The following is a 27,877-nucleotide window of genomic DNA, read 5'->3' as shown; positions in this document are numbered from 1 at the left end:
AAACATTGCCAAAGCAAGCAAGATCATTGCTTACTTTCGTATTATATTTGATCTCAGTGAGCTTTGGTCTGCACAGAATATTACCACCTCTATAACATTATCTAGTTCTTGCCTGCCCCAACTCATCTGTTCCTGAAACCCCCAAACTTTGTTATTTCTAATTTTGACTATTCCAGTGCACTGGTTATTTCAGGCCAAATTCCACTGAAACAAGATCTTCTAAGTCTTTGCTGCTGCTATTCTAACCTACTTGAAATTCCATTCACCCAATAATTCTACCCTACACTACATTGGTTCCTGACCCCTTTTCGCTGAATGGACTACTTTTGTGTCATATGGAAATAAAATTGCCTTCACCTTCTGAACTCCAAGAACATAGGATTAATTGTTCAATCTTTCCTCATAAAACAATCCCTTCATACCCAGGATCAACCGAGTGAACCTTCTCTGAATTGCCTCTAATGATGGCACAGTATCTTTTAAGTAAGGGAATCAAATCAGTTCACAGTACTTAAATTACAACAGTTGTAAAATGTATAAGGCACTGATAAGTTTTGAAATGAACTAAATACTACAAATATTTTGTTGTATACATTTTCTGTAATGTGCTACCCTCTAAAAGGAGCAGTAACATTAATATTGTTGATTTGCATATCTACAGGAAAGAAGGGAGTGAAGAAATGGAAAAAGACCTGCTGTATCCCATCATTTGCCATCTTTATTTTTATTTTGGGTTGTTTTGTTGCTGGCGTCTTGCTTCTGGCAGTCTTCAAAGCAGATGAGGAACAGCTGACAGTTAATGCTATTCTGATATCTATTGCTTGCATCATTGGTTTAGCAGTAGTTTTGAACTGCCATACATGGTGGCAAGTGCTAGATTCTGTCCTTCACTCTCAAAGAAAGCGAGTTTTACATGCAGCTTCAAAACTTCACAAGCTAAAGCCTGAAGGTTTTATGAAAGTAAGTGTTTTGCATTTATTAAACAAAAGAAAAAAAACTTTTTCTTTGACATTGGGTGTGTTGGGGTGTATGAATGCAAAATAAATAAATGTATAAATAAACTTTTAGAAAGTTCATGAGTTGAATAAGAAATGGAGCTGTTTATGTATCAAAGCATTGATTTGAAAACAATTCCCTGCATTATATTCAGAAGTATCAAATCAGAATCAGGTTTATTATCACCGGCATGTGTTGTGAAATTTATTAACTTAGCAGCAGCAGTTCAATGCAATACATAATATAGAAGGTGAAAAAATAATAAGTAAATCAATGACAGTACACGTATATTGAACAGATTAAAAATCGTACAAAAAACACATTTTTTTTTTAAAGTGAGTTAGTGTTCCTGGGTTCAATGTCGATTTAGAAATCAGATGGCGGAGGGGAAGAAGCTGTTCCTGAATCACTGAGTGTGTGCCTTCAGGCTTCTGTACCTCCTACCTGATGGTAACAGTGAGAAAAGGGCATGCCGTGGGTGCTGGAGGTCCTTAATAATGAACACTGCCTTTCTGAGACACCTCTCCTTGAAAATGTCCTGGGTACTTTGTAGGCCAATACCCAAGATGGAGCTGACTAAATTTACAGCCCTCTGCAGCTTCTTTTGGTCCTGTGCAGTAGTGCCCCCCCCCACCCCCATACCAGACAGTAATACAGCCTGTCAGAATGCTCTCTATAGTACATCAGTAGAAGTTTTTGAGTGTATTTGTTGATATACCAAATCTCCTCAAACTCCTAATGAAGTATAGTCGCTGTCTTGCCTTCTTTATAACTGCATCAATATGTTGGGACCAGGTTGGTTCTCGGAGATCATGACACCCAGAAAATTGAAACTGCTCACTCTCTCCACCTCTGATCCCTCTGAGGATTGGTTTGTGTTTCTTCATCTTGCCCTTCCTGAAGTCCACAATCAGCTCTTTCGTCTTACTGATGTTGAGTGCAAGGTTGTTGCTGAGACACCACTCCACGAGTTGGCATATCTCGCTCCTGTACACCCTATTGTCTCTGTCTGAGATTCTACCAACAATCTCGCTCCTGTACGTCCTCTCGTCACCATCTGAGATTCTACCAACAATCTCGCTCCTGTACACCTCTCATCTCCATCTGAGATTCTACCAACAATCTCGCTCCTATACACCTCTCATCTCCATCTGAGATTCTACCAACAATCTCGCTCCTGTATGCCCTCTCATCTCCATCTGAGATTCTACCAACAATCTCGCTTCTATACACTCTCTCATCTCCATCTGAGATTCTACCAACAATCTCGCTCCTATACTCTCTCTCGTCTCCATCTGAGATTCTACCAACAATCTCGCTCCTATACTCTCTCTCGTCTCCATCTGAGATTCTGCCAACAATCTCGCTCCTATATGCCCTCTCGTCTCCATCTGAGATTCTACCAACAATCTCGCTCCTGTACGCCCTCTCGTCTCCATCTGAGATTCTACCAACAATCTCGCTCCTGTGCGCCCTCTCGTCTCCATCTGAGATTCTAGCAGCAGTCTCGCTCCTGTGCGCCCTCTCGTCTCCATCTGAGATTCTAGCAGCAGTCTCGCTCCTGTGCGCCCTCTCGTCTCCATCTGAGATTCTAGCAGCAGTCTCGCTCCTGTGCGCCCTCTCGTCTCCATCTGAGATTCTAGCAGCAGTCTCGCTCCTGTGCGCCCTCTCGTCTCCATCTGAGATTCTAGCAGCAGTCTCGCTCCTGTGCGCCCTCTCGTCTCCATCTGAGATTCTAGCAGCAGTCTCGCTCCTGTGCGCCCTCTCGTCTCCATCTGAGATTCTAGCAGCAGTCTCGCTCCTGTGCGCCCTCTCGTCTCCATCTGAGATTCTAGCAGCAGTCTCGCTCCTGTGCGCCCTCTCGTCTCCATCTGAGATTCTAGCAGCAGTCTCGCTCCTGTGCGCCCTCTCGTCTCCATCTGAGATTCTAGCAGCAGTCTCGCTCCTGTGCGCCCTCTCGTCTCCATCTGAGATTCTAGCAGCAGTCTCGCTCCTGTGCGCCCTCTCGTCTCCATCTGAGATTCTAGCAGCAGTCTCGCTCCTGTGCGCCCTCTCGTCTCCATCTGAGATTCTAGCAGCAGTCTCGCTCCTGTGCGCCCTCTCGTCTCCATCTGAGATTCTAGCAGCAGTCTCGCTCCTGTGCGCCCTCTCGTCTCCATCTGAGATTCTAGCAGCAGTCTCGCTCCTGTGCGCCCTCTCGTCTCCATCTGAGATTCTAGCAGCAGTCTCGCTCCTGTGCGCCCTCTCGTCTCCATCTGAGATTCTAGCAGCAGTCTCGCTCCTGTGCGCCCTCTCGTCTCCATCTGAGATTCTAGCAGCAGTCTCGCTCCTGTGCGCCCTCTCGTCTCCATCTGAGATTCTAGCAGCAGTCTCGCTCCTGTGCGCCCTCTCGTCTCCATCTGAGATTCTAGCAGCAGTCTCGCTCCTGTGCGCCCTCTCGTCTCCATCTGAGATTCTAGCAGCAGTCTCGCTCCTGTGCGCCCTCTCGTCTCCATCTGAGATTCTAGCAGCAGTCTCGCTCCTGTGCGCCCTCTCGTCTCCATCTGAGATTCTAGCAGCAGTCTCGCTCCTGTGCGCCCTCTCGTCTCCATCTGAGATTCTAGCAGCAGTCTCGCTCCTGTGCGCCCTCTCGTCTCCATCTGAGATTCTAGCAGCAGTCTCGCTCCTGTGCGCCCTCTCGTCTCCATCTGAGATTCTAGCAGCAGTCTCGCTCCTGTGCGCCCTCTCGTCTCCATCTGAGATTCTAGCAGCAGTCTCGCTCCTGTGCGCCCTCTCGTCTCCATCTGAGATTCTAGCAGCAGTCTCGCTCCTGTGCGCCCTCTCGTCTCCATCTGAGATTCTAGCAGCAGTCTCGCTCCTGTGCGCCCTCTCGTCTCCATCTGAGATTCTAGCAGCAGTCTCGCTCCTGTGCGCCCTCTCGTCTCCATCTGAGATTCTAGCAGCAGTCTCGCTCCTGTGCGCCCTCTCGTCTCCATCTGAGATTCTACCAACAATGGTTTATCATCAGCAAATTTAGAGACGGTATTTGAGCTATGCCTAGCTACACAGTCATGGGTATAAAGAGAGTAGAGCAGTGGGCTAAGCACACACTCCTGAGGTGCACCAGTGTTGAACTGTGGTCTTCTGGTTAGGAAGTCGAGGATCCAACTGCAGAGGGAGGAACAGAGGCCCAGGTTCTGTAACTTCTCAATCAGGATCGTGGGAATGATGGTGTTAAATGCTGAGCTGTAGTCGATGAACAGCATCCTGAAATAGGTGTTTATGTTGTCCAGGTGGTCTAGGGCTGTGTGAAGAGCCATTGAATTGTCCTTCGTATTCTTTGTAATGGATAGGACGACCATTGTAATGAATATGATTCATGTACTTGAACACCTAGATCTATCTGACCATTCACTTGCAGACTTTCTACAATTAATTAATCCACCTTTTTGATTTCTTTTACCAAAGTTCACAACTTCATATTTTCTACATTAAACTCTTATTTGCTAGTTTTTTGCTCATTAACTCACTCTTTCTATATCTGGTTGCAGGATCACAGTACCTTTATCATTTATGCCCTTCCATCTCTTTTTATATCATTGGAAAATATTGGGAAATGCTGTTCCTTTGTTCAGGTGAAGAGCAGTGTCTGCAATATTCCACTAGTTACCTGCTCTCTGACTGAAAAAGAGCCATTTATTCCAATGCTACTGTTGTTGGTGGACAGTTTTCAACCCATTCTAATATACTTAGTGTTATACCATCAGCTTTTAATTTATGCATCTTATGTAGCACCTTGTCAAATGTTTTTTGGAAGTGTACATACGCTACATCTAAAGGTTTCCCTCTGTCAACTCTCCCAGTTATATCCTCAAAAAGAATTTGAGCAGATTTGTCAAGTATAATTTCAGTTTTCATAATATCTTGTTGGATGGGTTTAAGTCTACTCAGCTTTCCTGAATATTCTGCTATTCCTCTTTGATGGTTGGTGTGGCATCTTGGCAGCAAGAGCTGCTAAACTTAGTGGCCTCTAGTCCCCTGCTTTCTGTCATTTTCCTTCTTTAAACAAAGGAGTCACTTAGGCTGTTTTTCAATTTCCTGGTGCCCTCCCGAAGTTCAGCAAGTTATGAAAAATGTCAACCAATAAGTCTACTATCTCTGCAGCCACTTTCTTTAAACCCCTGATGACCATCTCCATTAGACTCTGGAGTTTCTCCAGTATTTTATCCCTTTGTAATTGGGACTTCGTAAGTTCTTTCATTTTTTTTTAACATTAACCTTTCTGATATCTTGCATATATCTTACCTGGTGAGACATTTCGGGGCAAAATATTGATTGTGTCTGCCATTTTTTAATTTTTTGTTATTAATTCACCAGCCTCATTCTCTGTAGGCCCCACATTTGGCTTAGCTTCCCTCCTCCAATTTATCACTCACAACACGCTGGAGGAACTCAGCAGGTCGGGCAGCATGCGTGGAAAAGATGAAGGGTTCCGGCCCGAAACGTCGACCGACCTTTTCCATGGATGCTGCCCGACCTGCTGAGTTCCTCCAGCGTGTTGTGAGTGCTGCTTTGACCCCAGCATCTGCAGATTATTTCGTGCTTACTCCTCCAATTTATGTACCCATAGAAACTTTTACTATTTGTTTTTTATATGACACATAAGTTTTCTCCCAAAATTCTTTTTTTTTCCTCCCAATGAGCTCTTTCGTCTTTTTTAGCTTGTTTTCCAGAAATTGTTTGAAATTGACCTTCAGAATCTTTGTGTGAAATTGAATGAACCTGAGCAGAGTCAACAGAACAGCTTCATATCAGCCAAAGATCTCTGGAGTGGCCGTGTCTGCCAGTTATTCCATCATCTTGAGAGATTCACAGTCAAATCAGTGCTCCAGAACCAAGTTCAGACATTTTAGCGAACTCCAATTCTAGTTATTGTTCAACTTCCATTGGCAGAATGTGTCCATTAATGTTAGATGAAAACCTTAAAAGCTGTTGTCTTCCAACATAAACAGTTTGGTACTACTTGCTGTCTAAACTTTGGTAAAAATTACTTATAAGTAATTGAAGCCTGTCAGGGGAAAGGTAAAATTTCATAGACTAAACATAACATTGTGAATTGTATCTAAGAGAATGGAAAAAAATAAGTACACTATTCCCATGTAATCAGTGTATACATCGATTTTGAGTAGATCTATAGTTTTAATTTTTTTCTGTTCAGAAAGTATTTCTTAGTAAGAGTTAATTTAAAATGGAGCATTTCTTTGGTGACAAAAGAAGTGTATTTCTTTGGAAGGTTCTGAAAAACGAAGTGGAACTCATGGCCCGGATGGCCAAATCAATTGATGGCTTTACTCAGAATCAAACGCGACTTGTGGTTGTTATTGATGGCTTGGATGCATGTGAGCAAGATAAAGTCCTGCAGATGTTAGATACGGTAGGAATTATCTCCACAGCTTGTACATTGATTCATTTGTAATTAATCAACAGTTGCAAGACAGGGTGATGAGTACATTGTTCTGCAAACTATCATTATTGGAAAAGTACAATAAATACAGGCAACCCTTTGCATGAAATTAAAAATGAAATTGTATGATATTCGTTAGTCATAGAAAGTACAGCACAGAAACAGATCCTTTGGCTCATCTAGTCCATGCCAAAACAATTTAAACTGCCTACTTCCATTGACCCGCACTGGGCCCACAGTCCTACATACCCCTACCATCTATGTACCTATACAAATATCTCTTTAAGCATTGAAATCGAATTTGCATGTACCACATGTGCTGGCAGCTCATTTTACACACTCACAACCTTCTCAGTGTGGAAGTTTCCTCACGTGTTCCCCTTAAACTTTTCACTTTTCACCCTTAACCCATAACCTCTGGTTGTAGTCCCACCAAACCTCAGTGGAAAAAGCCTTCTGCATTTACCTTTTATATAATAATTTTATTATTAATTTTATATACCTCTATCAAATTTCTCTTCAATCTTCCTTGTTCCAAGGAATAAATACCTAACCTATTCAATCTTTACTACAAGCCATAATAGTCTTCCTCACTGTCCACTACACCCCCAATCCTACTGTTATCCGGAAATTTGCTGATCCAGTTAACCACATTATCGTCCAGATTATTGATATAGATGACAAACAATAACGGACCGAGCTCTGACCCCTGCAGCATTCCCCTAGTCACAGACCCCCAGTCAGAGACAACCATCTACTACTACTCTGACAAAGCCAATGTCTAATCCAATTTACTACCTCATCTTGAATGCTGAGCGACTGAACTTTCTTGACTAACCTCCCCTGTGAGCTCTTGTCAGATGCCTTGCTGAAGTCCATGTAGACAACATGCACTGCCTTGTCTCCATCAACCTTCTGGTAACTTCCTCACAGAACTCTATATGATTGGTTAGACATGATCTACCATGCATGAAGCCATCAGAATAACTTTCCCATTACTGATGCTGTGCTCACCGGCCTGCAACAAATGCAATTGTTTCTTTTATTCAAATAGCTTTTTTTAAAAAATAGTGATTTATTTTTTTTAAATTTTCTGCTACAATTGTTCCAAATAATGCTTGCAGTTAGATTACAAATGAATTTGTGCTAAATCCTTAAACGTTGCAGCACAGGTAATATCATGGCTACCAGTGCTGATTTGTTATTTGGAGAAAATTGAGCTGTATCTTTCTGCCATTCTTAAACGCATTCTTGAATATAAAATTTGGGAAGTTGGTGTCCGTTGTTTACCTGGTGCTTCGTAAGTTTCGTTACGCAACTACCTCAATATAAATTCTGTATTCGTAGATATGTACATGTCTGTAGCTATGTGAAGTTTGTGTAATTGCTCACTGGTTAAACACAAAACATTGCAGAAGAGGTTAGGGTTGTCCATTTGAAGTGTAAGCAAATTTTAACCATATGTTAATTGCTGCCAATTGATCTATGATCTCCAGATATATGTATCCAAGAGTAAGGTCTAATTTTGTTTTGAATTCTAATCATGAGAGTTTTCAAATAAATATACATATAGCTACTTTTTTAGTTGTCTTCTTTCTGTTCTTTATTTTACATTTAGAATTTGATTTTGCTTTGATTTTCACTTCCTGGTTTGGGTGGAAGAAGTACAACTATAAAAACAACTTTTGCTGGAATCTGAAGTAAAAGGTGCTCTGGAAATGATTAGTGGGTCACACCAACCTGAAATGCTAACTTCATTAACATACGCAAAATTGAAAAAGCATGTATTCTAATGCACAGTCGTTCCCATATTACATCCTATATTTGCAGCTCTGAAAAGATAACTCTTTGTTAAACATTAATGGGATTGCAGATGGAGTACTCTGAGGAGTTTATGCTCCAAAATACGAAGTTGGTTGAAGCATTAGGAATTGTGTTAATTGAAAGCGGTTGGTTTCTATGGGAATTAAATATATAATAGGAAAACTAATCTGCTTTTGCTTTAAATTATCAGGGTATGAGTATGTTTCAGTATCTGTGAAATACTTGAGATAACTGTCAATTTTTCTTCTAGGTGAGAGTTCTATTTTCAAAAGGTCCCTTCATCGCTATTTTTGCTAGTGATCCTCATATCATCATAAAAGCTATCAATCAAAATCTGAACAGTGTTTTAAGAGACTCTAATATAAATGGACATGACTATATGCGGAATATAGTCCATCTGCCTGTGTATCTTAACAGCCGTGGGCTTAGTGCAAAGAAAGTTTATGCTGCAGCGCCATCTAATGGAGATGTTGGAAACTCAGATTATACTAGTAAGATTGTTATCATTGACTAAAATTTGCATTGCGTTATTGGCTGTCACCTTGGGAGTTTAAAAGATTTAACAGACTTGTTTTTTTTAATTGAAGGCTGGCATGAAGATAATGATCGAAAACTTTCACAACACAGCTTGGGAGAATTGACTAAACTTGGCAGTAAAACAGCACTGAATCGAAGAGTAAGAAACTGTTTTAAATCAGCTTTCCTTTCATCAGTTGCCTTCATGTTGAGTTTTTCAAAAAATATTCTATACTGTAATTTTAGTGGTCATCTGGAAAGTGTATTGGCTGAAGTTATCAACTTTCAATTGCCGGAGAGAAATGATCTAGTCAGGAATATTATTTTGTGGCCATGGAGTCTATTGAATATTAAGTTACTATTTCTAAAGGATGCGGACTGGAAATCTTGGGAAGGTAGTAACTTTTAAAGAATAAAACTAAGGACTTTGTTTATATTTAAGTACAATTGATAATAATGGTACACAATTTCCTTCTTCCAATCTTAATGAAATGTGTGTATATTTTAAAAGGGTTCTTTGTTGTTCCATAGAGTGAATAGAAAAACGGCAATGTTAATAATGCCTTCTATAAATTACCAACTTTCAATAATAATGTTTTATATACCAATCAGGTTAATTAAAAATAGTTGTCTTTTATCAGAATGCAACTTGGATCAACTGTGGCACTCACGGTGTTGCTGCATGTTAGATTTGATATATTGACTGAGTTCAGTATTTAAGTATAGAAATAGAACATAGAAAACCTACGGTACAATACAGGCCCTTCGGCCCACAAAGCTGTGCCGAACACGTCCTTACGGAGCTACCTAGGCTTACCCATAGCCCTCTATTTTTCTGAGCTCCAAGTACCTATCCAGGAGTCTCTTAAAAGACCCTATCATTTCTGCCTCCACCACCGCCGCCAACAGCCCATTCCACACACTTAATACTCTGTGTTTTAAAAAAAAATCATCAACAACAACAACAACTTACCCCTGACATCTCCTCTGTACGTGCTTCCAAGCACCTTAAAAATACTCCCTCTCATGCTAGCCATTTCAGCCCTGGGAAAAAGCCTCTGATGATCCACACGATCAATGCCTCTCATTATCTTGTACACCTCTATCAGGTTAGATTATTAGATTATGAGGACACTCAGTCCTCTTTTATTGTCATTTAGTAATGCATGCCTTAAAAGAAATAATACAATATTCCTCCGGTGTGATATCACAGAAACACAGGACAGACCAAGACTGAAAAACTGACAAAAACCTTATGATTATAACATATAGTTACAACAATGCAAGCAATACCATAACTTGATGAAGAACAGGCCTTGGGCATGGTTTAAAAAAAAAAGTTCAAAGTTTCTCGGATGTCCCACATCTTATGCAGATGGGAGAAGGAAGAAAACTCTCCCTCCCATGCCCGACCACAGTCCGACTCTGAGTCGTCCAAAAACTTCGGGCCTCCGACACTGAACACCAAGCACCATCTCTGGCCGCCAGCAGCAGGCAAAGCCAAGGATTTTGGGGCCTTACCTCTGGAGATTCTTGATCGCACAGTAGCAGCGGCAGAGAACCGGGCATTTCAGAAATTTCTCCAGATGTTCCTCCGTACTTCTCACGTCTGTCTCCATCAAATCAGAATTGTGCACGGCATCCTACTTACAAATACGATATCATTTCACCGGAGAGCTGCGCGCGCTGTGTCGCGTCACCATCTTTTCCTCCCGCCTCTCATCCTTCATTGCTCCAAGGAGAAAAGGCCAAGTTATGGAGACATTAGGTGCTTGCTGATAGGGATGAGTTAAACCAATCATTCTTTTATCCATACTTTTGACCAAGTTAATGGCAGAGGCTAAAGGGAAGAATATCTTTATCGGCTGTACATTCTGCATGTCACAGTGGCACCATTAGAAAGAAGAAAAATTTTTTTGGTGATGAATTTAATATTGAATTTGCCTGAATGAGAAATTATTTAGGTATCCCAAGTGTGAAGAAGATTCAAGTGTTAGTGATTGGTAGACTATGTGTATGCTGCCATTGTTGTTATTTTAAAGGTACCAACAGTTTCTGTAAGAAATTCTAGCCTGACAATAATCTGCAGTTATCTTTTGGCACAAGGTGTCAATGATGCTGTTTTTCCTAGGTGATATTAAACTAGCCTCATCTATTTGCTCTGGTGATAATGAAAGAACCTGCAGCAATATTTCTATAAAGGAAAATTTGATTGTTCTCTGTGTCAACAGGATACCTATCGTCGTCGACAGATGCAGCGTCAAGTTACAAGGCAAATGTCTTTTGATCTTACAAAGCTTTTGGTTACAGAAGACTGGTTCAGTGACATTAGTCCTCAGACTATGAGGCGATTGCTCAACATTGTTTCAGTAACAGGTGAGTAAAAATTATAATTCGGTTATGTAGTTTCTGTGTAAATGTACTTTCAATTATGTTTCTGAGTTCACATCTGCTTCATAAAAGGTACTTTGTTAACACATGTATATTCACTTTAAAGCAGATGCTTGATAGGTTGTATATTGCACAGGTATGATATTGTACCTTATTGTTCAATGGTTTTTGCATTCATCATGTATTAATATTTAGTTTTGCAGTATAGATGGTAGTGTTATTCAGCTGCCAGGTGCTTAATGAGATGGAGTACTGATAGAATTAGTCACACTTACATAGATTACTGGATTGCTGTTATTTCTGCACTTCCTGGTCATTGGTTTCTTTTTCCCTTGATTATCTTGTGGTGGTATCATCACACAACTATTTAAGTGTTAGCCTCCTGAGGAAATAATTGCAGGTGTGCTTTCTTGCCTGTGGTATCAATGTGGTTGGATTAGGACAAGCCATTGGTGATGTTCACTCCTAGGAAGCTGAACCTCTCAACCCTCTTGATTTCAGCATTGTTGATGTAAACAGAAACATGCACCATTATAGTACCCCCTCCCCCACCTTCTAGAAGTCAGTGACCAAGTCTTTTGTTTTGCTGGTGGTGAAAGTGAAATGCATTTAAATGAATTGACAATTTCATCAGCAGTTTAATAGTAAAATAAGTTGCTTCCTGCTATATAAAAATGATTGTGCTGTGGAATAGAGACAGGCAATTTCCTCCTGAAGAGCAGTTGAGAACAGCTGCAGTTTTCAGTTAAAGCGGGGTTCAAGATGGCTACTTGAACTCAAGGGATGCCAACAAACCAGATCCTTCATTTTTTTAAAAATCATATATTCGGTGCAGAGCTTTTTCTGTGGTCAAACTTGCCCCATGCTGATGTGCAGTTCTTACTGAGCTCAGGACTTGCCTGTCACTGTCCTTTCACAAAGTGAAACTGGAAGTGAGGTGGTGACTAGGCCCTCTACTCACGGATCCTGGGGCTCCATCACAACTCTTTAAAAAGTTCAGATTAATTTAAGTAGTATAGATACTTTTTAAATAAAATTACTTTTTACTGGAAGATAATTAAAAACATTTCCATAAAATAAGCCACGTTTGAATTGATCTTCATTTTAATCAAGGCTGACAGCCATATTTAAGTGATCAGCTTTGCTTTAGTCATCCTCTGCATGAAGCTGAAGTGCTAGAATTTTGTGTTGTGCCCTGGACTCTGGTGAGTTCAGTTGTGGAATGCCAACTCAGATATGCAAGTGTCTGACCTTGAGCTATTCTCTCACTGGCAAGGTATATGACTAGACACAGATGTCAGACAAGCTGAGGATATTGTTAAGGACTTTTTCTGGAAATATCGGCTAGAAGTGAGTATTGGGGACCATAACAGTAACAGAGGGCTGGCCCACAGCCAACATGAAAAGCCACGATGGGCAAGAACAGGACTATTTCCAACAGAAGCTGTTGAAACAGCTGTTTTTTTTTCCCCAGCTGGGTGACAGGGTTGGGGAACAACATTTTTTATAGTGAAAAAAAGGAAGAACAGATACCATATTTAACATTGAAATTCAAATACTAAAAATTAAATTTCAAATTTGAAACCGTATCATTATTTTAAGGCGAATCTATCTGTTGTCCATGTTGGAATAAGTTTTCCATATTAATATCTTTATAAAAATAAATCCATGTAACTCTGAACTGGAGAAAAATACTACTGGCATCCAATAAAAATATTATTAGCACCAATGTGTGACAAACACAGATGATAATAAAAAGGCAGTTAAGTTAAGTGCATATCAACATACAGTAAGAATTTTAAGATAATGTGGATTAATTGTGACTTTCATATACAATAGTAGCCCTTTTTTCATTCAGAAGTGCTTGTAAAACTCGGGTGAGCTTTGTATCAAAGCACTTTTACAGTTATTGGCATATTTTTATAATATCACTCCCTTGAGAAAATATGCTTGCTATTGCTTGCTTCCGTATAATGTTTGAAAGTAATTTGAAGACAGAGAAATGAAAGAAAAAATGCTTGTAGAATTTTAAAAATTGAAATTAATTTATATAAATTATAGCAACAGACATTTGCTGGGGGATGTCAGTAGGCTTAAAAGCACCTTCTGGGAGGAGATGCTGGTGTGTGGTGGGGGGGTGGGCGAGGAAGAAATATTGACATTTCAGGTTGGTACCCTGTGCCAAGACTTGTAATAAATTTTAAAATATAATTACATTTCATTAAAGGACGTCTACTGAGGGCAAACCAAATTAGTTTCAACTGGGATCGGCTTGCCTCTTGGATAAACCTCACTGAACAATGGCCGTACAGGACATCTTGGCTTATTCTATACCTGGAAGAGACTGACAATGTTCCAGATCATCTCACCTTGAAAAACATTTATGAAAGGTATACAGAAATATAATCAAAATTCATTCCTGCATTTCTGACGTCCTTGACATAAAGTTACCTTCTCTATCTGATACCGTTATAAAATGTTTTTTTTTTGTAATCCTTAGTTCTCTACACAGATTTTATAGAACATTACAGCACAGTACAGTCTGTTAGGCACATGACGTTGTGCTGACCCTTCAACCTGCTCTAAGATCAATCAAATCCTTCCCTGCTACAAAAACCTCCATTTTTCTGAAAGTCTAAATAAAAGCTTTTAACAGACTGCTTGACAGATTGAATTGAAGATTCATCATGGGATCCATTGCTATTTTTGAGGACTCTGTTCTGACTGTAGAGTAACATTTAAGATTAGATCTACATTGTAGTTGTTAGCACAGCGTATAATTGTATACCAAAACATTGGTGACACAATGACACTACAAAGTACTACTATGATGCCTTCAAGTCCTTTGCATAATATCCATCACATTATTCTTCATAACTTCTGCCATCACCAACAGGAGCCTACCACTAAGCACATTCTTTCCTTCCCCCGCCCCACCCCTACTATCTGTAGGGATCGGTCTGTGTGATTCCCTTGTCTACTCATCCCTCTCTACTGATCTGCCTCTTAGCATTTAGTGCAAGTGTTGGAAAATCAGTTTTCTTTTGCTTTAAACTTAGTCTTTTTTTGATCCTTTGAAAGTGTCTCTGAAGTTGGTTTAAATAGCATTCTTGGAAACTATTTTGAACATAAAATAGTAAAATATTCTGTTCTTGTTTTTGCTAGCACCAGAAGCAAGTAATATTTTTATTTATGCAATATTATTTCCTATGATTCATATTAAGGATTTCCAAAAACATACCAACTACCAAAGATGTGGAACCACTTCTAGAAATTGATAGTGATATTCGTAGCTTTGAAATATTCCTCTCTTCGAGAATGCCTATTCTTTCAGCACGAGATGTGAAGACATTTCTACCATGCACAGTGAATTTGGATCCTAAGCTGCGTGAAATTATTGCAGGTCTGTATTGCTAGTATGCCAATCAAACAAAATGTTTGACAGCCACATATGTTTGTCATTTCCTTGTTCCCTACTATATTACCTTCTTTCTATTTATAATGGAACCCACTTAACCTTCTGAGCTTTGCATTTCCACATATAGAGTCATAGAAAAGTACAGCACACAAACAGGCTCTTCAGCCCATCTAGCCCATGCCAAACTGTTTAAACTGCCTACTGCCATCGACCTGCACTGGGTCTATAGCCCTTCATACTCTTATCATCCATGTACCTATCCAAACTTCTCTTACATGTTGAAATCAAGTTCGCATGCACCACTTCTACTGGCATCTCGTTCCACACTCCCACAACCTTCTGCGTGACAAAGTTTCCCCTTGTGTTCCTCTTAAACTTTCATGTTTCAACCTTAATCCATGACCTCTGGTTGTAGTCCCAGCTAACCTCAGTCGAAAAAGCCTGCTTGCATTTACCCTATCTATACCCCTCATAATTTTGTATACCTCCATCAAGTCTCCTCTCAATCTTCTACATTCTAAGGAATAAAGTTCTAATCTATTCAATCTTTCTTATAACTTGGGTCCTCCAGACCCAGCAACACCCTTGCGTTTTCTCTGTACTCTTTCAACCTTATTATATAAATATCTTTCCTGTAGGTAAATGACCAAAACTACACATAATACTCCAAATTAGGCATCACCAATGTCTTGTACAACTTCAGAGTAATATCGCATCTTTACCGTGCCATGGTCTGTTCTTATCAAATTACGGTATTGCTTTGCACTGTTGTAACTATATGTTATAATTATGTGGTTTTTGTTAGTTTTTAAGTCGGTTTGTCATGTGTTTTCGTGATATCATTCTGGAAAAATATTGTATCATTTCTTAATGCATGCATTACTAAATGGCAATAAAAGAGGACTGCATGTCCTCGTAATCTAATCTTCTGTACTCAGTACTTAGATTTATGAAGGCCAATATGACAAAAGCTTTCTTTACGACTGTATCTACCTGTGATGCCACTTTCAATGAATTATGGACTTGTATTCCCAGGTCCCTTTGTTCTTCCACACTCCTCAGTGTGCTACCATTCACTGTGTAAGACCTACCCTGGTTGGTCCTACCAAAGTGTAACACCTCGCACTTGTGTACATTAAATTTCATCTGTCATTTTTCAGTCCATTTTTCCAGCTGGTCCAGATCCCACTACAAGCCATGATAGCCTTCCTCACTGTCTACTACAGCCCCAATCTTGATGTCATCTGCAAATCTGCTGATCCAGTTAACCACATTATCATCCAGATTATTGATTATAGATGACAAACAACAATGGACCCAGCACCAATCCCAGCAGCACTTCATTAGTCACAGGACTCCAGTCAGAGAGGCAACCATCTACTTCCACTCACTGGCTTCTCCCACAAAGTTGAAGTCTAATCCAATTTATTATCTCATCTTGAATGCTGAGTGGCTCTATCTTCTTGACCATCCTCCCATACAGGACCTTGTCAAGTGACTCAAAAGTCGATGTAGACAACATCCACAGCCTTGCCTTCATCAACTTTCCTGGTAACTTCCTCAAAAAATTCTATACGATTTGTGTGGAAAATTATCCAAAGAAACCTTTTCAATCTTCCTATGTTATAACTGATACTCATTCTACTTTCCCTTTTTCCTTCCTTTATGTGCACACAAAAGTGCCTTATCATAGCACTGTGTTCAGCTTGCTCATCCACTCTGCAGTTTCTGGTCTCATTCATGCGTACTGGAAAAGCTCAAAACTGTTGAACACCTACAATGGCCGAGGCTTCTTCTGACCTTGCCTCCAAGATCTTTGTAACCATTTCACTCATTTTTGATCAATCTAAATTGACCTAAAGATTGTGAATACCCTCTGGAACAACTATTTGGGTAATCTTCCCTCATAACGTGTGGCAGTATTCGAATCTTGGACTCTCGATGATCAGTTCTGAGCTGAAGTTTCTTGTTGTAAATGCTTCAGATGTGGTTACCATGAATCCCAGTTGTTTCCATCAGCTCCTACATGCTGCAGATACAGCATATCAGTTGCTCTGCCATGCAACTGTTTTGTTTAATTCTATTTTTGTAATCCTGACATCAGTGATGTTCTTTACACACTAAAGTTCATACTTCATTGATGCTGCAATCTGAAGACGGTGTGCTTTCAGCTAGTCCCACAGATCGACTTTTTTGTATTACCCATTTTCAGTTAACAGCTTGGGAGACTGAAAGCTACTTGTTTACCACTTAACAACACAAACAACAGGAATTCTGCAGATGCTGGAAATTCAAGCAACACACGTCAAAGTTGCTGGTGAACGCAGCAGGCCAGGCAGCATCTCTAGGAAGAGGTACAGTCGACGTTTCAGGCCGAGACCCTTTGTCAGGAGTCCTGACGAAGGGTCTCGGCCTGAAACGTCGACTGTACCTCTTCCTAGAGATGCTGCCTGGCCTGCTGCGTTCACCAGCAACTTTAATGTGTGTTGTTTACCACTTAATTGATGATGAAGTTCAATAAAAAATAAATTACAAAAAAAAATAAAATTGCAAAATTAATATAAGTTGGTTGTAAACAAATGTTTCAAAATGAAGACATTCCCTTACTCACCAAAGTACATATACCATGAATGCTGCAAAAAATAAAAAAGATGCAATTTGCCCAGGATAAAAATTGGGGAAGTATCTTTCTCTGAAAATGTATTTGGGAACATTACTGTCTTTATTGAGCATGCTTTTTCTTTGTGCCTGCAGATATCCGAGCAGCCAGGGACCAGATGTCCACAGTGAATATTCCTTTTCCTTCACTACCTTTGCAAGAAGCTCCACCTCGGACTGTGTTTAGTCAGGCACCATCAGTCTGCTCTTCCACCTCATTCAATGGTAATGTAATGTCACCACAGCATCCTAGCAACTTCTATAGCGGCATGGTTGGCCAACAGCATCCATTTTATAACCGGGTAAGTAAACTACTCCATTATTTAACAGGACTAGATCTAGAGTGAACACAGACTTTTTAAAATTATCTTTCATGACACCAACATTCCATATTGCCATTCCGTCATTTTTAATTTGTAACCATATTATTATGTCTTGTTTTAAGTTTAGTTCATTGTGAAGCAAGGTTTGGGAAGTAGTCATATTGTTGACAATTTGCTGTCATGTCATATGTTTTGTGTTTTTTTTTCCTTTATGACTTCATTTGATTTTCATAATTTTTTTTTGCCTGTTCCTTTTCCATAGCCATATTTTGCCCCTCATATTTGTTATCTGCCAAGGCAATGTTTTGGCAGTTTGCAGTATCCCATCTCACGTTCATCAACCAAATCCAGTTTCTCAAGGGAACAGAACAGTAATCTAGTAAGTATTGCAAAAGGGGAAGAATGAATATTGTATTGTTATATGGAACATATTTTGTAAGTCATTTAAATTTATTATCAAACTTTATTACCCTGGTATGTGATAGAACTGTAAAATTGCTACTTCCTTAATATTTAGAAATAATAAAGTTATTGCTTAGATTCTTTATTAATTCCTGCCAAAGTAGTATCTCTGCAATACCAGCTTGCTTTGCTTCTTGGAAATTTCTCAATACCTCCTGAATTTTAAGTTTGCATGTAAACTTATTCTGATATTTTTTTTTCTAAATCCAGATAGAATTTTGTATTTTTGTGTCTTCTCTTGGACACCCCTCTCTGATTCTACCTGCTCTGGATCTTTTCATTTCTAATTGCCAGTGAGACGTCAACTGGTTTTACTTCAGCACTTCTCTCTCCTCCTCGAACCTTATCCCCTCTGAACACAAAGCCCTCCACTCTCTCTGCACCAATCCTAACCTTGCCATCAAACCTGCAGACACGAGGGGTACTGTTGCAGTGTGGCAGACTGAGCTGTATCCTGCTGAGGCCAGGCAGGAACACTCGATACTTCCTCTTACCCCTTGAACATGACCCCACTCTGGGCTATCAGAAAATTGTCTCCGACACCATCACTAACCTTGTCAACTCTGGAGAACTCCCATCCACTGCCATTTGGACTCAGTTCCCCTACCTTGTACTACTTGTTTCTACCTCCTACCCAAGAGATATAAATCTGACTGTCCAGATAGGCCCATTGTCTCTGCCTGTTCCTGCCCCACTGAACTTTTGTCCACATTCCTCGACTCCATTCTTTCCCTCTTGGTTCAGTCTTTTCCCATCTACATCTGTGATACTTAACATGCTCTCTGTCTCCTCAACAACTTCCAATTTCTTAGGCCTGACTGCCTCATTTTCTCCATAGATGTCCAGTCCCTATACACTTTTATCCCCTTTCAAGAAGGCTTTAAAACTCTTTCTCAACAAAAGACCCAACTAGTTCTGTTTCACCACCACTATCACCTTCCATCTGGCAGAACTGGTCCTCACCCTCAGCAATTTCTCTTCAGCTCCTCCCATTTTCTCCAAACTCAAGGGGTAGCCAAGGGCAACATGTGTGCCCAAGCTGTGCCTGCCTTTTCATTGGCTATGTGGAAGAGTCCATGTTCTAAGCCTTCCCTGGTAATGCTCCCCATCTCTTCCTACACTACCTTGACGACTGCATTGGTGCTGCTTCACGCACCCGTGCTGAGCTTGTTAATTTTGCCTCCAAATTCTACCCTGCCTTTAAATTCAAGGTTCATTTCTGACACCTCACTCCCCTTTCTTGACCTCTGTCTCCATCTCTGGAGACAAACTGTCTTCTGATATCTTTTATAAACTTACTGATTTCTATGGCTATTTGACTATTCCTCTTGCCACCCTGTCTTCCGCAAAAATGCTATTCCCTCTTCTCAGTTCCTTCATCTCTGCCGCATCTATTCCCAGGATTAGGTTTTCTTTTCCAGGATTTCAGAGATGTCCTCTTTCTTCAAAGAATAGGGTTGCCCATCCTCTGCCATTGATTTTTGCCCTCCCCCACCCCCCACATCTCCTCCAATTCCCAGACATCCGCGCTCATTCCACCTCTCCACCGCCTTAAAAGGGATTGTTCCTCTTGTCCTCATCTACCATTTCATGAGCCTCCACATCCAACACATCATTCTTCACCATCTTCAACAGGGTCCTACCATCAAATGCATCTTTACCTCTTTCCTCCCCTCCACCCCACTCTCTGCTTTCTGCAGGGATTGCTCCCTCCATGATTCCCTTGTTTGTTTGTTCCTCCCCACTAATCTCCCCCCCCCAGCACAAATCCTTGCAGAGGACAGAAATATTGCACCTCCCCATTCCCCTCCTCTCAGACCTCTATTCGGGTCCCCAAACAGCCCTTCCAGTTGAGGTAACACTTCAACTGCAAATCTTTTGAGGTCATCTGTGTTGTCCAGTGCTCCTGATACCGCCTGCTGTACCTTGCTGAGACCTGACATAAGTTGGGGGACTGCTTTCTCGAGCACCTTCAATCCATCTGCAAAAGATGGGATTTTCCAGTGACCAACCATTATAATTCCTATCCTCATTCCTGTCCTGACATGTTGCTCCACAACCTCCTCTTTTGCCACGATAAGGCCACTCTCGGGGTGGAAGAGCCACCTCTCATATTCTGATCAGGTAGCCACCAACCTGATAGCATGAACAACTAATTTCTCCAACTTCTGGTAATTTATTTTCCCTCCCTCTTCTATTCCCCACTCTGGCCTCTTGCCTCTCCTCCTTGCCTGTCTGTCACTTCCTCCTTGTATCCCTCCTTCTTTCCTTTCTCCCATGGTCCACTCCCCTCTCCTATCTGATTCCTTCTTTTCCAGCCCTTCACCTTTCCCACCCACCTGACTTCACCTATCACCTTCAAACTAGTCCTCCTTCCCCCTCCCTCTACCTTTTTATTCTGGCGTCTTCCTCCTTCCTTTCCAGCCCTGAAGAAGAGTCTCTGTTTGAAACAACATCAACTATTTATTCATTTCCATAGATGCTGCCTGACCTGCTGAGTTCCTCCAGCATTTTGTGTGTGTTGCTCTGGATTTCCAGCATCTGCAGAGTCTTGTGTTTTGTGCTGAAGTTATTCTCTCCTTTACACATCAGCTAAAACTATTTACCTTTATCAAACAGTACAGTGTTCCTTTTTTTAAAAAACTTATAAGTTTCTTGTTCAGACAACCTAAATTATGTCTGTTTAAAAATCTGAAATGGATTGTCAATGATAGTGCTTAACTTTTGGTTTGTGATTTGCTGTATCCCTTTGCCTAACATTTCAGACACATCCAGGTCATGAAATAGGACCCCAGTTACTCTTTGTGAAACGAGGAGTACCAAATTTGAATGGAATATATGAATTGAATAATAAGAGTCAAGTGGCAAGGTGTAGCCACCAAAGATTAACTTCAGTGATCGGACCAGCAATGCATTGTGGGTCATTAAGATTCCAAAAATCACAATGCATGGCCACTACAGTGTCATCTTGATCACTTCAAAATCTGTGTTGGCATTTTGCGTTTTCCTCCATTTGTGACCATCATTTTATCATGCAGTATACCATATGTTAATTAATTATTTCAGGTTAATTTGTACCCTTTTTTCCCCAATGTGTTGCACAAAAAGCAATTGCAAGGGTGTGTGGAACAAAAATATTCAGTTTACTGGTCAGGGTGTAATGTACAAGGTGTACATAATTTGTTTTTGATTTGTGTGTTTACCCAAAATTATGATTTTCTTGTTGTCAGGAAGTGATCGAGGAGGCTGCTGATGAGGGGCTTCCTTCCCCCACAGACACCTCACTGGTAATGAGTAGTTATATGGTGTGGAGTTGTAGCATATTACTGCTTTTTCCCACTATGATATACCAAACTAATTAGAAAAAGTCATTTTGAGCAATATTTTTCACTCTCTTTTGACTGTGTCGGTACGATGTATGTGGTTGCAGTGTTGGCCATATGTAGTTAAGTAGTTGATCGGTTTTGAGTTGCTTCAAGTTAACTCATCATTAAAATAGCTTTTTAATAAAAAATACAATTGTGTTGTAATAGTTATTGATTAATTATTACTTGGTTAGAATTTAATTTGTTTTTGTTCATTTGCAAGTATCAATTGCATAAGTATTAACTTTGTGGATTACAATACAGAAAATGGCAAAATAGCACATTAGTGACACCTGTGGCGAAAGAAACATTGTTAACATTTTAGAGGAATGATAAACTCAGAACTGGGGAAAGTTTGAAATAAAACAAGGGTAATGTTGCAGAGGAAGTAGATGAATAGCAGAGAGAACATGAGAAGATCTGTGCTCGGATGGAGGGCTGGGAGTAGTGAATGACCTTATCAAGAAATACAGAAACAGAAGCCACTGAAGACAAACAACTTTTCTTTTGGATTCAGAGATGTTTAGTGTATTACAAATGTGCCAATAGGCAATCTAGCTGGATTGAAGATTTGGTGCACTACTAAAGCAAAGAACCTGGCCCTTCGGACCGTCTAGTTCGCAGCAACCTGTTTTTCTGCCCGGACCATAGCTTTCTATACCCCCCCTTATCCATCTAGCTATCTAAACTTTAAAATATTGCAACTGAACCTGTATCCAACACCCCTGCTAGCAACTTGTTCCTCACTCAGTGTTCCTCACTTGTTCACCCTCAGTGAAGAAGTTCACCCTCAGGTCCCCTTAAATATTTCATCTTTCACTCTAAACCTATGGCCTCTTCTTCTAATCTCACGCAACCTTAAGGTAAAGAACCTGTATTTATTTACAATACCTACACTCATAATTTAGTATAACTCTACAAGATCTTGCCAACACTCTAGGGAATTAAGCCCCAAACTTATTCAACTTTCCCTTATAACTCAGGTCCAACAACATCCTTGTAAGTTTAACCTGACTTGAAACTGTTGCTGTTACACCACTGTTTCTCTCAATAGCTCTCTGCTCTCCGCTCCACCAAGGAAGGACAATGTTGCTTCCTAGTGACTTATTTAGCTTCATTGTAATAGAGTTGTGTGCCACAGAAATTGTCCTTCAGCTCTCCGCATTTTACTGACCTTTCTGCCCATCTATACTAATCCCATTTGCTCACATTTGGATTGTATCCTTCTATGCCTTGCCTAGTTTAGTGTCTGTTTAAATGCCTTTAAATGTGATTTTCATATCTGATTCGATCACCACCTCTGAAACTGTATTCCAGCTATCAACAGCTCTCTGTGTAGATAGATAAATTAACCCTCAGATCTTCAAATTCATTTTCAAAGTAAATTTATTATCAAAGTACACGTAAGGTTGTTATAACCAAGGGTGGTAATGGGAACAAGCTCCCATTACTTATTAAATGCTCCCGATAGCATGCACCTCTTATAGCCTATGACAACCAAATCCGGTTCCTGGCCTTCAAGTGTGGTTTAGCTACTAAGCCGGCAGAACCATTTTTACTGACATGAGAAGGGGCAAAGGCAGGTTACTGGCATCTCAAAAACCAGTTGCTTTGGGTAGATGAGGCCCGTCAGCCGTGGTTGGCAGCTCACCTAGGAGAAGGAAATCTTTGATCTCAAACCTCTACTACCTTGTGGCTACACCCACTTGGATGGGGGCAGGAGACTTCAGAGGTGACCCTGAGGGAAAAGTCTGGAGCTGGAGTCCCTAAGTACAATACTGACTGGCAACTCCTGCGGCACTGCTGGTACAAAACTATATTGGTCTCTGTTGTTCCTTTGGGTTCATTGGATGTGTGGAGAGGGGGAGCTTGCTAGAAGGGCAGCAGCTTGTTCTCAATATCGTACTGCCCAGGTTTGCTTATCTAGGCAGTTAGGACATAATATCCATGGTAAACTCTGATAATATCGTGCATATTATTCTGTACTTTATTAAAATTATATTTACTACTATTATTATTGCTAAGTGTGTTTTTAAATGTTGCTACTGTAAGGAAATAATTTCTCACTCGGGATCAATGAAGTACTTATTTTATGATGTATATAGAAATGAGACATTTCTTCAGACCTGGGTGTCAAGCAAAGTAGTACACTTAACACACCTTATACATGATAACTTATGAAGATGAGGATAAAATCTACAGATGAATCACACATAAATAAGGAATGCATTAATATTAAATATTGTAAAGTATGGAACAAATTAACCAGTAGCATTTGAATACGATGCAGCCACAAACTGGACTGCACTGACAGTCATTGATTCAACCTGCTGTTATCTTACATTGATTTTATCTTTTCTCCTCTGGTCCAGTCTCTTCCTACCCTATGTGCATGACACTTGGGATGTCCGCAACCACTTCGACTGTTTCAAATCCACTGTTCCCAGCAGATCCATCTTTACTATGGATGTTCAATTCTTATACACCTCTGTTCTCTTTGTTACTCTCTGGTTTACTTTTCTGTTCCCATCAACCATTCCCATTCATGTGGCTCTTTTCCCTTACAACTTTAAGTAATGCAATATTTATCATTTATCTTTTTCCTTCCCACCATCCAGGAACTCAAGCAGTCCTTCCAGGTGAAACAGCAGTTCACTTATACTTCCACTCTGGTGTTATGTGTTCTGTGTTTACATTGGGTGACCACTTTGCATTCATTCCACAGGAACTACCCTGAGCTTCCTATTGCTTGCCACTAATTCTTCTTCAAATTCTCACTCTGACCTATAGTTTCTGTGGCCACTTGTACTGTAGGTACAAGTTCCTTCCCAGTTCTGACAAAGAGACTTCAACTTGAAGCATTAACTTTCTTTCTCTTCCCACAGATGTAGTTTGATCTATTACCAGCATTTTCTGTTTTTATTTCAGATCATTGAAATGTTACCTTGTCCCCACTAAAACCACCTCAGCCTTTTGCTCCATGTATGTCTGATCTCTTGCATTAAATGATTTTATCACTTATAGCTGCTGACTGAGGAAACCCATGCAGCCTTAAATCTTTTTTGGTTTCTTAATTTTACCCATAAGGTTTCTACTGTCTGGTTATCACTCATCACATTTGTAAAGTTATTGCAGATTATCTTTCTTTATTATGGATCCTGTAATCTGCTATATTCAGTTTTGACTATTAAACTTGTAATGCAGTGTTTGGTAATTTTTTATCCACTGATTTTCTTTTCAAAATAAACTCGGTGTCACAGTTGCTTGCTTTTATGGGGTTTTAAATAATTTGTGCACATTCGCTTAATCAATATTTTTGAATATTGATATATTATGAATTTGGAGTGTGGTAATGGTGTGTTCAAAATCTTTATTAAGATACATTTTATGGACATTAAAAGGAAAAATATTGAACTACAGTAGTTACAAGAGCTGGGAAGTAATGTATTATTGTAACATCGGATTGTGATTTGGATGTATTACCAATGCTTGAATAAGGAAAATAAAGCACTGTAATGGATAATTTGATGTTATTCAAAAACAAATTATTACATCTGTAGCTAATGTATGCCCAGCAATGCAAGAAAATATGTGAATATTGGGGTAATAACAGGATAACATTATGGTTAATCAGCAATCACAATGCAGTTTCACACTGTAAGACCAAGCGGGTGACAAAAGTACCAAGAGGTCAACATTACTTGTGTAGTGCTCTAGTACAAGTTCCTGACTTTAAGAAAGTTTGAGTGTGAAAATTCCATAATGGATATTAAAATTGTCTGTTTAAATATATTGAAATATATTGCCATTATTTATATAGCTCTGCAAGTCATAGTTAAAGCTTTAATTTTCCCAAAAATCCTTTGACATTGGCAAAAATTTTTGCATCTTCCTTCCTTTTGCTGATTTCATCTTCCTCCTCTTAACAAATGATTTAGCACGTTATTTGTCTACATGATGGAATATTCCACTTGCTGACTGGAATACAACCTTATAATAAAAACATAGATATTTTTCTTCTGTTCCTCCAATGTAATTCTGTTTGTCAGCAACAGAATTGGGAAGTTTGTGAAGGCTCCCTTATTACTTTGACTTATATTATCAATGGTCTGTGTGTGTATACAACTTGCATGCATATCCCCAAGCCATGTTTATCTAAAACATAGAACAGCACAGGAAGAAGTATGTTGTGCTAAAATAATTAAACTAATAATGTGTGATTAAACAAAACCCTTCTGCTTGTACATGGTCCATATCTCTTCATTCTGTACATACTTATTTGTAAATATAGAGCTTCTTAATTATTATTTTCTGTCTGTGTTCAAATAGGTTTCCAAAGACATGAATTCTTTTGTACTCTGTCAAATCAGGATTTTGTGATTTTAAAAATGGCCTTCTGTAAATTTTGTAGGAATGTTATTTCAAATGTAGTATATCATCTTAAGTAAGGATGATAGAGATCTTAATGTCTGTAAATATAGTAATTAAATATTTTGTGTGTCAGCAGTTGTATACTGTTATTATTGCACAGGTTCTGCTTGGATTAATTTCCACATGTGTAAATGTGGAAGTGCTTGTGAATGTACTTTGTTCATTGAACTACTTCATCTTTCAAACATGAACTTAATGTACAACCACTTTAGTAAATCTGTAATTTCTCAGGCATTTTTGCTTTTAATTTACATTTGGCATTATTCTTTTACTGTACATTAGTAAAGCTAAGTGCTAAGAGGGCTGACTCTTAACAATGCCATAGTATTTTGATATCTTTCAGAAATGGACATTTCTTAGCTCCTTTTTGTTTAGTGATTTAAAGAAATAATTTTGAAGTGCTTTTCATATACTCAAAGCACCTTTTATTGTAGAATGGCAGGCAGTATGTCACTAGGTGTTACAGAATGAAATGATAATAAATTGCAAACTTCCACGTTGAATGAATTAGCAAGCCAATGCTGAATGAAAACCATTTGGATTATCTTGTAGTCAATTTCTTCTTCTCTTTTTGTAGTTTTTGACAGATTTTACCTCTATTTCTTCTTTTCTCCTATGCAGCTTAAATTAGAACAGGTACAAAAACATCCCTGTGTACTCCTGGAGTGAATGATTCATGAAGCAGCTACTTTTGTTGCTGAATTATTAACAATTTGTGTTATGCTGCCTTACTAACTATAAGACTGCTTGCAGATCAGATTAACAAGCCTTTTGCATGTAATGTGATTTTTTTTTTCTTTTTGTTAATGCTTCAACCTGTTAGTAATTCACAATTGTAATTTAAAACAAATGAATTGAAAATATTAACTATAAACCACAAATCTTCACAATATAGAAGTGATCTATTTCATACTGTAGTATACATTTCAACAAGGGACACAAAAATCTCAAGCCATAAGTGCTCTATTATGTGCAAGTTGTCCACATTATTGGTCATTATTGACCTTTGATATTGCTTATAATGCTATTTCTGATAATTAAAATATATTCAGTCTAGTGGATATGGGTTGTCTCTCCCAATTCAAACCAAATTGCTAATTGGAGCTGTTCAAAGATGGCAGTTGATTGATTTTTTTTTGGAAGAATTTGGGGGATTAGAAAGACTTGACTGGATGCTTTTATTTCATGTTGTGGTAGCACAAGCAATATAGATTTTGGAGAGTAAGCCACTCATTTCTCGGCTTTATACATGCATGGCTGGAGAAAATGGATTTGGCAAGGGATGTTGGTGTGTGTATTTGTCAAGAAAAAAATGGCTTACTGTTATATATTATGCATATGCTTGGGCATGAGATTGGCCAGTTTTTTTTTGCTTGGAGTTTGATGACCACAAAGACCAGCATTTTTTTGTGTGTGCGTGTGCATTTGCAAAACGGGCATTTTCTAAATGTCTAGCTATGATGATTGTTAGAGCTGTGTAGTGTTCTTTCAAGTATTGCTGGACATCTGAATCGATGAAACAGGTAAGTGTAGCAGTTTTTAAAAAAAGACATAGAGCACAAAATTAAGTGATGAAATTATGCTAGTATTGTGTATTTCTGTTGTGTTCAATTAGTTTGTACTCTTTTGCCACTTCAGTGAAAAGTATTATCTATAACAATGTTGCCATTCTTTGAACACAGTTTAAGCATGAAATTATGGAAAATAGCTTTCACATTTATCAAGATGTAGTTAGTATATTTTCGCTTATCAAGACAAGTGGAAAGCAGCACTGAGAAACTGATACTTTTTGATTTTTAAGCAATTAATGCCAGCTTCGAGAATCTGAGATAATTTGGACATTAATCCAAAAGCAAAATATCACAGATGTTAGAAATCAGAAAATGAAGTATAACATTAAAAATACTGAGGACATTATAATTTTCTGTATATTTCACAAAAGAGTAACAGTACAAACTTTCTCAATACCTGACTACTTTTGTTCCTTGCAAATCTAAAATATGAACAGTTTGCTGATGTTAACTACTTGGTAATGAGAGCTTTCTCAGCA

General features: G+C 39.3%; 1 protein-coding gene across 5 annotated transcripts in view; it reads left to right on the top strand.

Annotated features, from left to right (window-relative positions):
- The window catches only part of kidins220b (kinase D-interacting substrate 220b), a 95,788-nt gene that overhangs the window by 57,582 nt on the left and 10,329 nt on the right, over positions 1–27,877 (top strand). For 2 of the 5 annotated variants that reach the window (XM_063038028.1, XM_063038044.1), the window contains exons 18-26: positions 662–960; positions 6,269–6,409; positions 8,514–8,754; positions 8,851–8,939; positions 11,011–11,155; positions 13,398–13,560; positions 14,395–14,573; positions 17,343–17,548; positions 17,832–17,948. In XM_063038028.1, coding sequence (XP_062894098.1) covers positions 662–960; positions 6,269–6,409; positions 8,514–8,754; positions 8,851–8,939; positions 11,011–11,155; positions 13,398–13,560; positions 14,395–14,573; positions 17,343–17,548; positions 17,832–17,948 — 1,580 coding nt within the window. Of the gene's footprint in view, positions 1–661; positions 961–6,268; positions 6,410–8,513; positions 8,755–8,850; positions 8,940–11,010; positions 11,156–13,397; positions 13,561–14,394; positions 14,574–17,342; positions 17,549–17,831; positions 17,949–26,448; positions 27,347–27,877 lie in introns of those variants that run through there. The other 3 variants (XM_063038051.1, XM_063038060.1, XM_063038035.1) reach the window with 3 other exon arrangements.

Source organism: Mobula hypostoma, chromosome 2 (genome assembly GCF_963921235.1).
Source record: "Mobula hypostoma chromosome 2, sMobHyp1.1, whole genome shotgun sequence".
NCBI classification, from domain to species: Eukaryota; Metazoa; Chordata; class Chondrichthyes; order Myliobatiformes; family Myliobatidae; genus Mobula; species Mobula hypostoma.
This window is presented reverse-complemented; position numbering and strand designations above follow the sequence as displayed.